Source organism: Python bivittatus, unplaced genomic scaffold (assembly GCF_059951505.1).
Source record: "Python bivittatus isolate LINGU-HERP-01145 unplaced genomic scaffold, Pbiv_v1 ctg000220_np1212, whole genome shotgun sequence".
Taxonomy (NCBI): Eukaryota; Metazoa; Chordata; class Lepidosauria; order Squamata; family Pythonidae; genus Python; species Python bivittatus.
Genome location: NW_028277048.1, coordinates 21,131,642 through 21,148,634, shown reverse-complemented (window position 1 = coordinate 21,148,634; position 16,993 = coordinate 21,131,642). Strand labels below are relative to the sequence as shown.

At 39.4% G+C, this 16,993-nt stretch overlaps 1 protein-coding gene and 1 long non-coding RNA gene across 4 annotated transcripts in view; one reads left to right on the top strand and one right to left on the bottom strand.

Annotated features, from left to right (window-relative positions):
* Positions 1-16,993, top strand: part of LOC112540724 (uncharacterized) — a 46,061-nt gene that overhangs the window by 20,519 nt on the left and 8,549 nt on the right. For all 3 annotated transcript variants that reach the window (XR_003084803.2, XR_015795691.1, XR_015795690.1), the window contains one exon: positions 584-670. This is a non-coding gene — a long non-coding RNA (uncharacterized LOC112540724). The remainder of the gene's footprint in view (positions 1-583; positions 671-16,993) is intronic.
* FAIM2 (Fas apoptotic inhibitory molecule 2) overlaps positions 611-16,993 on the bottom strand; it is a 39,769-nt gene continuing 23,386 nt past the window's right edge. The window contains exons 6-12 of the mRNA XM_007420736.3: positions 15,682-15,732; positions 14,291-14,330; positions 13,600-13,637; positions 7,957-8,044; positions 6,821-6,916; positions 3,913-3,966; positions 611-760 (exon numbers count right to left, since the gene is read on the bottom strand). Coding sequence (XP_007420798.1) covers positions 611-760; positions 3,913-3,966; positions 6,821-6,916; positions 7,957-8,044; positions 13,600-13,637; positions 14,291-14,330; positions 15,682-15,732 — 517 coding nt within the window. The remainder of the gene's footprint in view (positions 761-3,912; positions 3,967-6,820; positions 6,917-7,956; positions 8,045-13,599; positions 13,638-14,290; positions 14,331-15,681; positions 15,733-16,993) is intronic.

Sequence of the window (16,993 nt, the reverse complement as noted above, 5' to 3'; positions counted from 1 at the left end):
TTTGTAGGGGCAGATAGAAGTGGAAACAACAATATACAGACTGGGATTGTGCCAGAACTTAAACTCTGAAATTTGGAACAATGCACATTATACAAAATGAACTTCACATAGGTTTTCTGTAGTTTTAACAACTTGCTCACTTTGGATATGACAAACTTAAATTTCTGACTTATTCCTTTCTTCATTTGTTTCAGCTCTAGGTTAAAAGCAATAGTATTTCTTTTTTTTTCTTTTTTTCCCCCCTCAGTGCCATTTCCAGTACTGCTACACTAATTTCAACATACATTTTGAAAGCAGTTATGGAAGCAAGGGAAAGCCTAGCATATATACCAGTTTACCCTAACAGCATGTGTATATAAATATATATACACGTGCGTGTGTACGGGCACACACACACACACTTACACACAGGCTGCAGAGGGAGCTCAAATAGGCCAGTGGGTGAGCAGATGCTCACTTGATGCAATGAGCTTGCTAAAGGGCCAGAGAAGTTACTTCTTTTTCCTCTCTCCTTTCTTGCTTATTGTGTTATTATAAATCTCTCTCTTTCTCTTTCTCTCTAAATATATTTCTGTTTTATCAGGCACAGGACCTACAGACTCAGCCAAGTTCATTCTCGACTGGTCCCAAAGATCTGCAGGAGGAAAGAAAATATGTAGATGATGTCCAGGTAAATGTTGAGGGCTCCAAAGATGTATTCCTCTGGACTCATGGCATAGCGACGATTCCCCATCAGGAGCTGGGTATCAAAGGCCAGAAACTGAGAGAAAAGCAAACATGGACAGTGATTAGCAATGCAATCTTTAGGTGTCAAAAGACTTGGAAAGGGAAAATTGTAAGGTTGCTGGTTCCCCAGGCCCTAGTCGCAAATCCCATAATCTAATTAGGAAGAAAAGAGTTGGCAGAGATTATATGAAAAAGTGTCTACATAGCCTATAGTTCTGTGCATGGATGTACCCAGATACTTCTCTTGGAAGTGCAGCTAGATTCACATCCATGAATATTCAGCTTCTCCCTTCCAGCTCTGCTCTTCACTCTGAAAGCTCCCTTGCTTAATTATAAGGTGAGGATCTTCTCCAGCCATACATCAACTGGAGTTGCAGTGTATTTGAGGTTAGAACAAGAACATGAAAAAGGAACCACTCAGTCCAGTAGACTTGTCCTGCTTTTCCTGGCCTTCAGAGGAATCTTTCATACATTGTGTTGAGCTAGGATTATTTTTACTGTGGTTTGTTAAAACAAGCCATAGTGGCTGGGTTCATACAACATGCTAAATCAAAACCAAACCATCCATCATGTCTGATGCATATTCATTAGCAGGATAGGATTTAAATGTCAGAATAAAAAAAATGGAGAGGTTATTCATTAGATTTATATCCCAATTTTTCTTTGGGTCCCATCTGGCTGTTCTTCGATTTCCCTTACAATAAGCCTATGAGGTAGGTTAAGATGAGAAAAAATGGTCCAAAGCCAACCACTGTGTTTCCATAGTTGAAGGTCTCCTTTTCCAGTAATTTGCAAGAGAAGAAAAGGCTGGCTGAGGAAGATTCTTCTCTGGCCTAGATTAAAATTCAAGCTAGAAATGAATCTGTACATTATAATATTCTTCATATTATTGTCCCATCCGTGCAAGCCTCATGAAATGGTGCTTCCAGCTCCACAACTACAAGTGAAGTGATGTTAGTCATAGAAAACTTAGATGCCCTAAATTTCAGACATCTGCTTTTCTCACTTGCCCCCCCCCTTTTTTTCTGGTGTGTGCCTTTGAGTCAGTCTTGACTCCTGGTAACTGTCTGGCCAAGTCCCTGCAGTTTTCTTGGCAAGGCTTTTCAGAAGTGGCTTGCCCTTGCCTTCTTCTTCCTAGGGCTGAGAGAGAGGGACTGGCCCAAGGTCACTCAGCTGGCTTCCTGCCTAAGGTGGGAGTAGAAGTCCTGGTCTCCCGGTTTCTAGTCTGGTTCCTTAGCCACTACACCAAACTTCCCCTCCCTAACTGCTGCAAAAACATGCCCTGGCAAAATATTTTTTCTGCTGTTTCCCCCTTGTTGCTGCTTCATCCCAACCGATAAGTGAGACAGCCTTAAGCTGTCCTAATGTCAAAATTGTATTTCAGCATCATTCCAACACCAACCCAGGGGAGCCTCAAGCTAATTTTCTAATGTTATTATTATTTTCCATCTTTATTCCTTTGCTTCATGATGGCTTCCTTAAAAGCCCCATTAAAAATCTTGGCAGGACCCAACATTCATATTTGTGGTTTAGTGACATGAGCAATCTTGGGTTATCAAAGGTGCAAAGTACCACAATCAGCAAAGGGAACAGCCTTTCTTTGTTTCCCAAGGGAATTGGAAGTGGAGAGTTGGTTTATTCCAGTATTATTAACAGGATTACAGAAACAGACCGGATAACCTTGTTGGCTTAGGGCAGTGGCCCATTTAGCTTAGGTTGGCCTATATATGTGTATATCTTTCCTATCACTGAGTACATGCGTAAGAACCAAGATTCAAAGGTCCCAGAATCAGTGAGTAGAGATGATAAATGGCAAGTGGGGGATGGAGGGTGGGGCCAAAAAGAAGAAAACCTTTTGGTAGCTCAGAGAAGTGTACAGAGAAATCCACACAGAGAGATTTTTCAGGAACCCTGGCAAATGGAGAGAGAAATGTTCTAGCACACAGAAGGCATGTGTATCAAATACGGAGGATATTTTCATTCACATCAGATGGATTACTGAATGAAGAGAGAGGGCTGCCAACTGTTGAGCTGAAAACACTACTGACTGACTCAGTTGGCTGAGTCTATCCTTAGACTATAGCAGTGGACAGGGAAACAATACACAAAAGAAGACCTGACCTGAGACCAATCTACAATATTTTCACTGCACCACTGCCTTTTTCTGTGATTTTTGTTTCTATTGCATCTTTCAGCATAGCAGAGCCCAGAATAGAGAAGAGGCAAAGTCTATGTAGCAAGTCTCCCTCAATGAATGTACTTGTGAGACTCAGTTAACATCTCTTGAATACAACTATGTGGCCTACAAACTTCTAGCACGCGCCTTAAAGAAAAAAATGTTGATGGGTTTATTGAGACCATTGATTCATCCATCTGGCAATAGTCCACATTTCTGGGTTTTTTGCATTGGTGCAGAAATCCAAACAATTAAAAAGGTGACCGGATTGTTTAACGAAAAATTCTGGGAGAGGAGGTTGGGTTTTCCTCATTATGGGGATAAAAACCAGGCTCAGTACACTTTCCAACCACAGATTCTTATCTTGGGACCAACTTGCCTGAAACTGATCGTCAATACTGTATACTTTCCACAGTCCCCTTGCCTATGGCACATTGCAGAATACATTGTTTTAGTTTTCCTTGGCCTGCATGTTTCTGGATGCTTTAGTCTACTTTGGATTCCTGAACTGAAGCATCGCATTGTCCAAGGGGATCATCTTCCATTTGAAGGCAGATATACTTGAGGAATGACGCTTGCCCATTTGGTAAACATTTTACCAAATTTCTATAAGATTATTGCAATATCATAAAAGGGACAGACAAATCTCTCTACTTTAACCCAAATGTGGGCAACCTTCAGCCCTAAGGATATAGAATGCCCCCAAGTCACATTTGTTCAGCTGCCAGATAGTTTCCCATCACTTTGAAGAGGTAATACGTGGCAACTGATAGGCTTCCCTGATAGGCTTCACAGAATTTTTTTAAAAAAATACCCCCAAGTCTCTTCATGACCGCCCACCCAAAACAGAACCTCCTGGTCTATGTGTGTGATGTGACTCCACCCACGCTGCATCATCACCAAGCCCACTTTCACCCCTTGCTGCTCTCCTTCTGCAAAACTGCTTGTGACCCACGGCTATTGAAAGGACTCCTGCTTGAGCCTAGATAATGCAGGCAATGCTGACTTACCATTGTAAATACAATTGCACCCAGTACAGCATAAATGGCCTGGAGCCATGGCACCTACAGAGAAAGAGACAGAGTGTTGGGATCATAAGACAGAAAGTAATGTAACTTGTAACAAGGAGAGGAACACCCGACTGTTGAAAGGAGTAAGGTTCGGTTGACTCTCAAATCTATTTTTACAAAAATAGAAATGTTTCCAAAAGAAGGGGGGGGGAACCAAGTGAGTATAATGATAGGTAGTCTTGTGGGTGGAAAATCAGTGGGTGGAAAATGCAGGGAAGCAGATTCCAGCAACACCTAAGAAGCTCCCAGTGGTAGGAGTTGTTCATTTGTGGGACTGGAGCTCCTTCTTGAAATGGTTGCAAAGCTGTCCTTCACCAGCACAGTAAACATGGTTAGGGATGGTGTAGTTCATCCTGCACTGGACATCCTGCATTTAGGGGGGGGGGGGTGAGACTAGATGGCCCTGCAGGCACCATCCTCATTCTATTCATTCGGTCATTCTGTCTCTGGCAGGAAGTTCACTCATCTGTTGGGATATTCTTATGGACTTCTGTGCCTGCAGAACTGTGCTGGTGGCCTCATTCAAGCAAATGGGGCAAATGAAGGCTAAATCTTTAGGCATCCAGTTCCTACTATTTCTATCAGTGCGTGTGTGTCTGTGAGTATCTATGTGTACTTAAGGAGCAAGATTTCATTGCTTTCATATAGTGAGGCTAATTAAAAAGCACCACTGAATTCACCTTGGGCCTGAATAATTCAGAAATGTGAGCAATAATACTCTCCCATTTTTGTTCCTGTTAATATTTAAGATGAATGTATGACTGGAATGTGTTATATATTTTTACATAGCTGATAACATCTCATTTGTACATTGTCAGGCCTCATGTAGATGACGAAAGCATGCATTCCCCTGAGTCAGATTTTGAATAGTTATCTCCTTTTATAATTACCATGCTCAAAGAAGTGTGTGTGTGTGTGTGTGTGTGTGTGTGTGTGTGTGTCTTGGGGAAACTCTTTGTTGCTTACTATAGGGATAGTAAAAAGAGGATCCACACGGGATCACATGGTAAAGCTTTTATCAGTTTGTTGCCTTGGTAGGTGGCAATTGTAAATGGGGGGGGGCTTGACTGATTAGTTCTTTTAATACAAGAATATGCTGAAAGCCATTTGGAGAGGATGGAATATGAAACACAACTTTTTACACATGCTAGATTTTGTAAAATTTTGGGGTCTTACTTTCTATAACTCCCCTCTTCAACATTCCCGGGAAACAAGTGAATGCATTTTCATCTGACCGATTTTTGTTTTCTTACTAGAAATAATAAGCCTTACCCGTCAGGACTTTAGGCAAATTAAGATATGCAGGGGTCCAAGGTTCATCTGAGTGAACTGATCACAGGGATCAGATACTCTGAAGACCAGGCTAAAGTTATTGCTAACTCCCCAACTTTTCTACTGGCCTCCTGCTCCCTCTGAGATGCTATACTTCTCAGTAGATTCATTTGTTTTGATTCTACAAAACCAAAGAACAGCAAAACCAACCACATTTAATGGCCTGGATATGGTGAAAGGGGTTGGTAACTGCTATATATCCAATCCATCAATGTTATTTTTTAAATGAACATCTCTGGGGAGAAGATGTTGTTTCTCACAGAACGTAAAACTCCAGCAATAAAGTAACCCCTTTCTCCCATACGCTATCAGAAGCCTACGCTTCTTTTAGATAATAGTGGACAGAAAGTCACCCCATTGCAAATGGCATCTTCTACTATTTCAGAATGATAATAACAGCAGTACGTGAATGGAAGTTCAAAATGATTTTCCAGTGGGAAACAATTAGCTATGTCAAATGATCCCAGCCAACAAGGCTAATAGAAAGCCAAGCCCAGCCCAAAATCAAGCAAACAAAGCACATCTAGGATGATCACCACATAGGCCAACACAACATAAGCCAATGCTCCCTGTTTGGCCAACATTTCTAAAGAGGAATCCCACCTACCATCTTCCCCTAAGAAACTTTGAGAATTTCTTCTGACCCTGGAGATAGTTGATGAAATCAAACCTTCAATTCTTTTTTCAGTCATCAAATTGAACAAAGAATTTTAAGAGCCTATTTGTGCAGCACTCTATGGGGTTTTTTGGTTTGCGTAAGGTGGGAAATCCAAATGGTGCCTACTAGGAGCTGCATGGAATTCTAATTAACATAGGAAATAATGTTTGCACAGTTTTATTTTTAGCCATTTGCACACTCACGATTCAAACATTTTGTAAGAACATGTAGAAAACTAGCCCTAGGTTGCTCTCCTTAGTAGACTTGCAGCTTAACAGTCTTTGTCAAGGAGAAGAAACCTGTGGTCCTCTGCAATGTTATTGAATAATAGCTCCTAGCAACTCTAGTCAATGGATACAGGGCATTTCGTCCAGCAACATCGCAAGGCCCACGGATTTCCCATCCCTAGTCTTATCACCCCACCTCCCCCCTTGCAAAACAAATGATATGTTGTACATCTTGTTGCACTGCTATGGTTCCCTTGCGATGTCTAGAGCACTTAACCCTTCTCAGAGTCTGCCTGAGCTTTGATACCAAGAAAGATTTTTCACCAGGTGAGACTGGCTAGTGATAAAGGAGAAAGGAAATAATTTCCCTTCCAAATTTCTAGTCAGGCTCACATTCTTGAACCATATTTGCTTTCCAAGGATCTTTCTGCAGTCTGATTGGTGAAGGTAGTATAGATATAATGGAAAACTAATGGAGAGGAGAAAGTTAAGATAATGTTTTTGGCATCTAGCTAAACTGCATAACTGGGCATAGGCAGATAGTCCTGCATCTCACCTTCTATTGGATGTGGTGAAATAACACTTGGAAGGATGCGAATATAGATTTGGTTGACAAAAACATGAAACTTACATAATGGAAGGGAAGCATAATAGCCAGTATGACCCCACTGAAGAGCAGCACCATCAGCATCACAAAGAGCACCCCCTGGCAAGATGTAAAGTCATACTGTGGGAGAAAACAAGAGAACATTAGTGTAAGCTGCATGGGTGAATTGGAAAGTCCCCTAGCTTCTGGATAGCCTAACTGATGCCCACATCTGCCTTTCCCAACAATATTTACCAGATGCATTGAACCCACCCCTTTAATGTACCACTGGAGTTGATATCCAAGGGGTCCAAGTCACAAGATTGAGGGGGCTCCCATAAATGAATAGAATTTTTCCCAAACATTTGCTATTTCATTTAGTACCCATATGTGACTCACCACCACCCTTCTCCATTTTTATACCCTTTATTATATGTTCCCTGAACTTACTGTATATTATTTTTGACACATGTAAGTTCCCTTCCATGGTATCTAATACACCCCTCAATACCAATGATGGGGGAAATTCATAAATAGGGATTAGGTCAAGGCAGTCTGTCAATACAGCATGAACTCAGGCCTTCCAAACAATAGAAAACTTTTGACTTGCAATGTAGTGGGGGCAAAATATTATCCCAAATTATTCCACTATACTTTGCGTTTCTTGCTGTTCCTGCCTGATAAAGTTCTTCTGAATGAGTGATGCCTGTAGGGTGTTTTGAACATACTGTTTGAAGAGGACTTTTTGGTAATAAAAATACCAATAGTTTTTTCTCCATTTGAAAAGTTGCCGAATAACTTCATTCTCAGCAGGAGAAAAGTAGTTTTAACTTCCTAGCTGCCAATACTTGATCCAATTCTCAAATCTGGGGACGGGAGGGGAGAGAGGCAAGGCTAATTCCAAGGAAAGTTTGCTGTTCAAGACAACCATTACCTGCATGACAAGAGATGCAATATAAATCAGTTCCTTTGCTCAGTGATGGAAACTCTAGTCCACACATCTTAAAAGTTGCCAACTTTGAGAAACACTGCTCTAGAGTGAAAGCTGTTTCTGTTAAGACTGCAAATAACTTTATCAAAAAATGCTTATCTGCTAACTTTAACAAAGAAAAACTTCTCTGCTTACGTATGGGATGGTAAAATCAGGGGGACTCAGCTATTTTATAAATGCATTTACGCACCTTGGTCTGGAAGCTAAATATAGTGACGGAGAGGCAAACCAAAGCTGTAATCCCCAGGCAGAGGAGGACGGACTTGGTGTTGTAGTAGCTGCAAAAGGAGTAATGACATGACGTCATTGAGCAGAATCAAGCAGTAAACATGACACCACAAGAAAGTCTGTTTAGAATGTATTAATTTGTCTATGGATCCCTTTGTTAAAAATTGGCAATACGTTGGCCAATTTCAATCTTCATGGTTATAGAGAACAATCTCTGGAACTTTTTTCTAATTGACTGTCCATTAATCCTAGCAAGAAAAGTTCTGGTTTCAGTTGAATTTTGATGTTTGAAATTCTTTGTATCGTTATAGGTATCTGAACCCAGAAATTTCTGACTTTTTTACAGATCCACCAGGCATGATGAAATGACCCTTCATGTTGTCCGTATTTCCAACATAAATTTGAAGTACCTTTATACATTCTAGACAATTTTTCTGGAGTCATATACCAACGGTGCATCATTTGATAAAAATTCTTTTTTAGGTTATAGCATAATGTAAATTTCAATCCCTTTAACCACATATTTTCCCACTGTTCCATCAGTATATTGTGACCAAAGTTCTTAGCCCGTTTTATCGTACAGTCTTTTTCACTTGTTCTGTTTCAAATTTTAATAAAAGTTTACACATTTTAACAATTACATGTTCATCATTTGCATAGTTCAACTTCAACTTCTGTCTTCTACTGTTCAATTCCAAAAGTCCTATTATCTATCTTAAATCTTTCTCTTAACTGTGCCTATGAAAACCATTGAAAATTAAATCCCTCTGCAGCCAATTGCTCTTTGATTTCATCTTATATTTTCCATATTCCTGTTCTAACAACTCTTGATAGGTTAACCATTTTTCTTTACCTACTGTTTCTTTCCTGTAAAATGCTTCTTGACCCATAAAGGCATTTTTGGGCACAGACTGGGTTTATATATGTTCCATATTCTCAATATGGCACTTCTAATATAATGATTCTTAAAATCTACGTTAACCTTTAATTTATCATACCATAGAAAACCATGTCATCTGAACCTCAGATCATGCTCTTCTAATTTTAAAGTTCTCTTATTTCTCAGCAAAACCCACTCTTTCATCCAGACTGAGCAACAGGCTTCAAAATACAATTTTAAATCAGGCAGTCCCAATCCTCCTTGTTCCTTTGCATATTGAAATATTTTATATTTAACTCTTGTTTTTTTCCCTTGCCATACAAACTTAGTCATATCTTTCTGCCATTGTTTAAATGGTACAACAGTTGTCATGATAGGTATTGTTTGAAACAAATACATCATTTTTGGCAAAACATTCATTTTTATCTCCCCAACAATGACAGTTGAAATTTCTCCCATCTTAACATGTCCTTCTTGATATCATTCCATGTCTTAACAAAATTATTCTGGTACAACGTACAATTTATATTAGTCATAGTGATTTCACTTTTTTCTCAATCTTAAAACCAGTTTTTTCCATCAGTTCTATTTGTTTTTTCCATTTTCATATTCTTTGTTAACATTTTCATCTTTTGTTTATTAATTTTAAAACCAGCTAACACCCCAAAATCCTTTAGTTTTTCCATTAATATTTCTATTCCTTGCAGAGGATCTTCCAAAATTATCACCAGGTCATCAGCAAACACCCGTAATTTACGTTTCTCTTTTAATCTTCACTTCAGCAATTCTCTATCTCATCATATATCTCTGTTCAGTACTTCCAAAGCTAAAATAAATAGCAATAGTGATAAGGGGCATCCTTGTCTGGTTCTGTTCTATATGTCACAGATATTAATTATCCCTAATTCTCCATTCACAATTATCTGTGCCTTTTGTGAGGTATAAATCGATTTTACCCATTTGATAAAATTCATGCCCAAATTTTAGCTTATCATAAAAAAATATCTTTATCTTATCATATCTTCCAAAATTTTAAACGAAAAGGTCCAGTTCAATTTGTCAAAGGCCTTTTCTGCATCAAGAAAAATCAGTGCTGCTTGCTTTTCATTATATTGTTCTAAGTATTCCAAAATTCCAATATATTTCTAATGTTGTCCCTCAACTGTCTTTTAGGTAAAAACCCACACTGATCTTCATGAATAAAGTCCTGTCAAATCATCTTTATTCTCTCAGCTAAAATCATCATAAATAACTAATAATCATTATTCAACAATGACATTGGGCAATCATTTTTATCTTCTTTCAAGTCTTCAAGTCTTGATCTTCTTTCATCCCTATAACCTTCAGGGTTATAGAGAACAATCTTTGGGACTAGTTTATAGATGTGTTAGTAGAAGTTCTCCTTTAAGAACCCTCAGGTGGACTTAATTTTGATTTTCTCTTTTAATTGATTCAATTTTATAATTATATATGTAGAATAGGGATATGAGCCTCCCACTCATCACAATGTGGAATATTTGATATTTAATACTTGTTGATAAATAATCCTTTTTCCCCCCAAGAATAATTATATTATTTTTCTGTCATCTTGTAATCTGACCAGAAATTCTTGGGATGTTTGTCTGGATCACAGTGTAAATCGAATGTATACCAGATCTCTTGTAGCTGAGTCATCCTTTCCTTCTCAGTTAAAATGGATCATAGGAAGCTACTTCATACAAAGTCAGACCCTTTAGTTATTTTGCCCAGTGCTATCTATTCTGAACAGCACTGGAGTTTCAAGGAAAGGCCTTTCCCATCAGATGCTACTTGATATTTTAAAGTCCTCCACTTTGATAGCTATCTCCACGTCTCGAGCTCTGTATTAAATGAGGCCATTGGCCTACTTACGCATGCATTGCCACTCCTACTAGTGATATAACACCAAGATCTCAGGTTACCAGATCTGCTACCCAAGACTGGAAATGTTACATTAGAAATTACAAAATTGGAAATGTTACAAATTAACCCTGAAACCTTCTGCATGCACAGGTCCATATGGTGGGATACCACGCTATAAGGGAGAATCATCTTCTAATTTTTATATCTATTTTTTTAACGGGTGGCAATTACCATCATGGCCTGTCTTCTTTCCAGAATAATCTAGTTGGCCATCGTTAGTGATGAGGAGCTGATCTAGCCTGTCCATTTCTATGTCCTGAGGCTTTCTGCCAGCCTTTTCCAAGCCTCCAGATGTGTGAGGTTCAATTCCCAAACTTCTTAGTAACAGCTGTGTGGCTGAAGAATCTTGAGAGTTGAAATCAACACATTCCCAGAATGTGACTTAAAATAGTCAGAATAGTAACATCTGCAGCCTAAAATCTGAGCAGTGGCGAGAGGGAGGGAGGGAGAGAGGGAGGGGGCAAGCTTAAATTGGGGGATAACCAAAAACAGCCCAGTGAGGATGGCCATGCTCCCTACAGCTTATCTTTTTGGGGTGGTAGGGCAAATAGAGGGGAGTGGCTTGAAATCAACAATAGAAAAATTCCAAACTGCAATGTTTGTAGGACTTCCCACTTGTTATTGATGTCCACAAATATTTCTTAGCCTTTAAAGTGAGATGAAAAATGGGCAGAATGTGTTAGTCAAGATCTAATCAAATAATTACTAAGAAACACGGGTTACATTCAGGCACTGCAACCTTAAATGTGTTTTTGCCGAAATCCTAACTGATTTTAATGGAACGTGCTTCTAGAAAGATATGCTCATGCAATTTGTCTTCTTTTGCAACAGCAGCAAAGCTTGCTGGGTAGGGAGGCGAGGCATTGGAGTGATTGCTCTGTTCGGTTCTCTGGGATGCTGTGCTTGAGTGACAGCTTTGTTTATTGCTCCGCACAGCCCATTTGCTCTCCCCACCCCCCACCCCCCACCCCATTGGTTGGCTGATAAATACAGAACAATGGAAATCCATGATGTTGCGCTGCACGAGATTGTTACAGCAGAAACAAAGGGAGGATTATACAAGACCCAGACCAGACACAGACTGAAGAGGAAGATTCTTTCTAGCATCTTCCCCCCACCCCCATTCTATTCATTTCTGGGCAGAATTAGAGCTACTGTACAGCAGTTTCACACTATCAGCCTATTCTTGGTTTCCTAAAACTATGTCTTTCCAGGGGAGTTAAAAATTGGGACAGTCCTTCTGCTACCATTTCCTTTCTACTTCTTTATGCACCACGTGAGGTTATAAATTAGAAACACAATCGTGCAAATGTTCTGTTCCTGGGCTGATTTATTTTGCCCATTTGCACAGAGGTGTGATCAAGGAGACAGATATAGTTCCCTGAAAAAAATGGTTTTAATTATTACAGGAAAAGGATAGAAAACAAATTTGTAAGCTAGCAATCCACTCCATTTTAAAGACTCTACCGGGTAATCTTAGGCAATGTATAGGTACTCCATCCATTTAAAAATCGCTGACAATTTTTCAAGATTGTTAAAGGTTCTCAGGATTTCACCTTAAAATGAGCATAATCCCCTCAAAATATCATGAGGCTTGGTAATCTTGTCATTTCAATCATTTTCAGTTTTTACAAAATGGATCTATATAAGCCATCTAGGAATGTTGTGGGTGCCTTGGCACCATGATCTCCGTTCTCATCCATTTGGCCCCAGAAACAAACTTGATCATATGTGCCAGTTTGCAATAGAGAGACTGAGCAGTTTTACTTCGCTGTTAGTAAACTAACAGTACAATGCTATACATGTCTACCAAAAAAAGTCCTATAATTTAGTAGAGTTCACTGCCAGTTATATGAATAACTTGTTAAATTAATTTCAATTTATAAAACAGTTTTACAGTTATGATTTCAAAGAGTAAGAAAAATTAACAGAACAAAAATAAAAATAACTACTGTAATATTTTCCCTTTCCTTTCAGTTGAGGGGAAATGCTCTTAATCTTAAAGCTTTGGCCAACCAATATCAAACAATGAGCGCCTTTATTGGGAATTAAAAATGAGAGTTTAATAAATAAGTACAGAATTAGTGTTTGGGGTTTTATGATTAGTTTTTTCTTTCTTACTAGCTTCTGTGCAAACCAGAAAAGGATTCCACTTTAGGAGAAAACTGGTGAGTTTGCCTGCAATTCTGTCCCAGTCACTTAATCTTTTTTTTTTTTTTTAGATTTTTATCCCGCCTTTTTTTTCATATACAACTCAAGGTGGCAAACTTGCCAATACTATCAGATTGTCTTCCCTACCTGTCAAACAAATGCAGTTCATTTGATGCTGAGTCTAACTTTCTTTTCTTTTCCTTAAATGAAAAAGATCTTGGGATAAAATACTACAGGAAGAGGGTGGTCTTAGTTCTGAAAACAGAGTATTGTGTCTTGATGTATCTATTAAAAAAATCCTGCATCAATGCTACTACATGCCAGCTAGGTTAAATAAATATTATCACATTCCCTAATGTTCGAGATACAATACAAATGATGTTCAACCCTGTTGGGAAAAGGTGGCTGATTATATGTAGTTGATTATTGGCTTCAGATTTGGGCTACAGTTGAGGAACTGAAAAACAATGGTTTTAGAAAGTCTAGAAATCAGAATCAAGTTATATATTTGATGTATGGCTCAATTTTCAGAGGTAGTGATTACAGAAAAATTGTCAGAGAAAAATATAAGCGCATGCACGCGCACACATACACACACAGCAAGTTATTCAGGTGCCTAGTATGGGGACTTACCTGGAGAGCATTCCTGTCAGGTAGGCCATGGACAGAGTCTGAAAATAAAGATATTTAGTTATTGCAGAAACAAAAGCTGGAGGTTAAAAAGGAAAAAGGATGTAAAACTGTTTAAGGATATCATTCTTTGAGCCTATCCAAGGCAAACATTCACAATTAAGCTGGAAGACCACTTTCTGTAGTCTACCATATCCTATAACCATCTATTGTTTATCTCCTGTTGGAAAAATAAGGGAAGAGAGTAAAGGAGTTTTTGGACAAAACAGGGGTCCTCCTAAGAGGCTATCATGCTGGACCTGGACTTGTGAGGCATGACTTGTGCATAACTAGGTAATTATGCAAGTTAAGGAAGGTGTTGCACAGACACCTTAGACAGCTACATGCAGGCCAGGTTCACAGTCCTGAGGATGAAACTCCTGCTGTTCCTGTTAATTTTTCTTCCACTATTGATGTGCTCAGTTCATCTGCAATACAATGAGGAGCAGGAATCAGGAATCTTCAGGAGTTGACAATGTATCCCTTATTGATCCATTGTATGGGTGTCACTAATAGTGCATGCCATGATTACTTGTGGTTTAAAATAGGTGGGCGATAACCCTTTAGCCTTTTGAATTTACAGATTAGAGGGGAGGTGTGCGGTAAAACTCCCCCATGGCTGAGCAACAGTCCCAGCACTGGCTGTACTACTTACAAAGATGCTGAGGAGGATCAGGTTCCATGGGAAGTACCTCCTGTGAATTAAATGAAAGGGAGTTGAGTGAACTTGGTTATCCAAAGTGCATCATCATGAAAGGCAAGTTGTATATCATTAACTTGCATAATAAGATCATTAAAGAACAACAGAGCAATTAAAGCCATCAGGCCACAGCAAGTACAATTTTGCAGGAACTCTAGTACACAAAAAGGCCTGATATCAAGGCACCAGCTTCACCTGAATTACGATTAAGCCTAAGGTGCAGGAGTTAGTGGGTGAAGCATTTTTATGGCATGAAAATTAACTATCACCTCCTAATAGCTGCCGATGGAGCTGAGCAGCCATTAAAGGGGCAGCTAGAGCTGATTGAAAAGCTAACCAGCCTAATTTGGATCAAATATTAGCCAAGATATTAAGGCATTGAGATACATCAGTTCTTTCAACCAAGGTAGGTGAATAAGTCAGGTGAATAAGAACTTTCCCTTTCCTTTCCAAGCTAATGTATAACATCTAATGTATGTAATGTATACATATTCAGTAGAGAACTTCCCCCATCATGAAATACCAAGACAAAGCACTGAAATATGGGAAATGTCTTTTGATGCAACTGAAAGATAGTATCTGAGCTAGTCATGTTCATTATGTCAAGCTGTTCTTGTTTTTTCCTTTTTTTCCTTCCAGAATTTTTCCTTCTTTCATCCTCTTTTTCCCCCCTCCTAGAATCATTTCTGTGGATTTGTTAGAACAGAGGTCCTGAATCTTAACCATTTAGAACTGAGGATTTTATCCTAGACTTGCAGATGAAAAGATGATGACTTAAACTTTTTAATAATTAAAAGATGGGAGCATTTCTTCACTGAGCATTAATGGATACAGGATGTAGTTCTAAAAGAGCATTGATGGCTGGTGGCTACTATGCATTGAATGCATTCAACTACTACTCTGAGGATTTGGGAGAAACCATTTGGACATTTTTGTTTCAGCCCCCAAAGGGGCAGATGGCTGAGTTTTATGGTTGGCAGGCAAAGGAGAGCTTGTGCAAAGAAAAATCTAGACCTATTTTGAAAACTGATGCTCATCTGAAGACTCGTATTGTCTATGTTCTTGTTCTTCCTGTTATGCTCAACTTGTTCACCTGTAAGTGAACATAATTTATTTGTTGCATTTTTAATTAGCCCAATAACAATACAAAAACCTTGTAACCCCCTCTGCTCTATTCCCCAGAACGAAGCAAACCCATAAAAATCTAGGTGGCCCTCTCTGGCTCTTCAGACAGGCCAAAGGGACTGGCTCACATGACGTTCTATCCACACTCCACAATAGCACCGCCTCTTCCCCAAACAGGACCGACCCAGCACATAGAGTCCAAACCTCTTGGGTAATATTACCTTGGTCCAGAGCAGCAGGCAAGGATCAAATAGGTGATAAAGAAAACAGCACTTGGAGGAGAAAAGAGAGAGAGAAAGAGAGTGAATCAAGGGGAGGAGGGGGAATCCTGCCTCTTGTTGCTCTGAATCTGAAGCATTTTTCTTCCTTTCTTTCTTTCATAGATGATCATTAGTGAACAAATTCTGAGAAAAAAGTACTATATAAATACTGGACATAATGATTCTTTGTACACTAAAAAGGCAATGGTAATTATAACATTTCCATTGCAACCTACTGTGATCACCAGAACAAAGCACAGTAAAACAGATTTCAGGTTGAAACTACATAGTTGCAAGAAAGGGAGAAGGCCCATGAATAGGCTGGTGTCACCAAGATCAGGAAGCCCCCTCCCTAATGGTGTCCCTAAATACGTCTCTGTGCTTTCTCCCATAAAATTAAGTAAACAGCTGCTTTCAGCCTCTGATCCAACAATGGCCTAATACCAAGTCAGATATTTTGTCCACCGAGCCCAGTCGCAGCCCTGATACCAGATTCCAGGAAGGGGAAGGGACCAGCATATTTCTATGCCTCAAATTATACAAGCCCTTCCCAGCTTCCACACCTTGCCTTTTATTACTAGGCCGATCTCTACTGCTGTGAATATTATGGCACATTTTCTGTAGTAAGGATGACAGATATTTGAGGGACAGGTTTGGAAGTATACAGTATCCTAGACAAAGTCCAATCCTTGTGTTATGGTAGAGGAGAAAATAACGTGCCGTCTCCTCCAGTTTATGTGCCCCAAGCCAGTTCTGCTGAGGTTTTCCTCTGCACAGGACTTTAATGTCTGCAGTTTGAGTCAGCACTGTTCCACAATAGGTGGATGTTAGGGCAGCACAATTCTTTTGAAAGAGATGCCGTGGAACCCATGGAAGCGGGTCTCTCAAAAATGGAACAATTTAGCAGTTTGAAAAGCCGTGCTTTGGAAGCTGTTCCCAGTGTCTCCCATCCATGTGCCCACACAGCCCTAAGAAAATGCTGTAGATCTACACTCACCAGGGCACAGACAGCCAGGACCTGCTTCTAGAGCAGCTGCACAAGGCTGATAAAAGACATGGCTGCTTTCATGAGTTGGAAAGAGGAGCTTCATGTTGTACCTGTGCCAGTGCATTCCAAAATACCCCTTTCAAAATATTTGTTCAGCTCTAGAACTCTACTTTTATATAAGCTTCCCATACTCAGGTGTCTTCCAGAAGTGTTAGATTACAATTCCCATGATCAGTTGACAGTCTGTGGCAAAAGACTGTCAGACGTGCACTTGCAAATATCTAT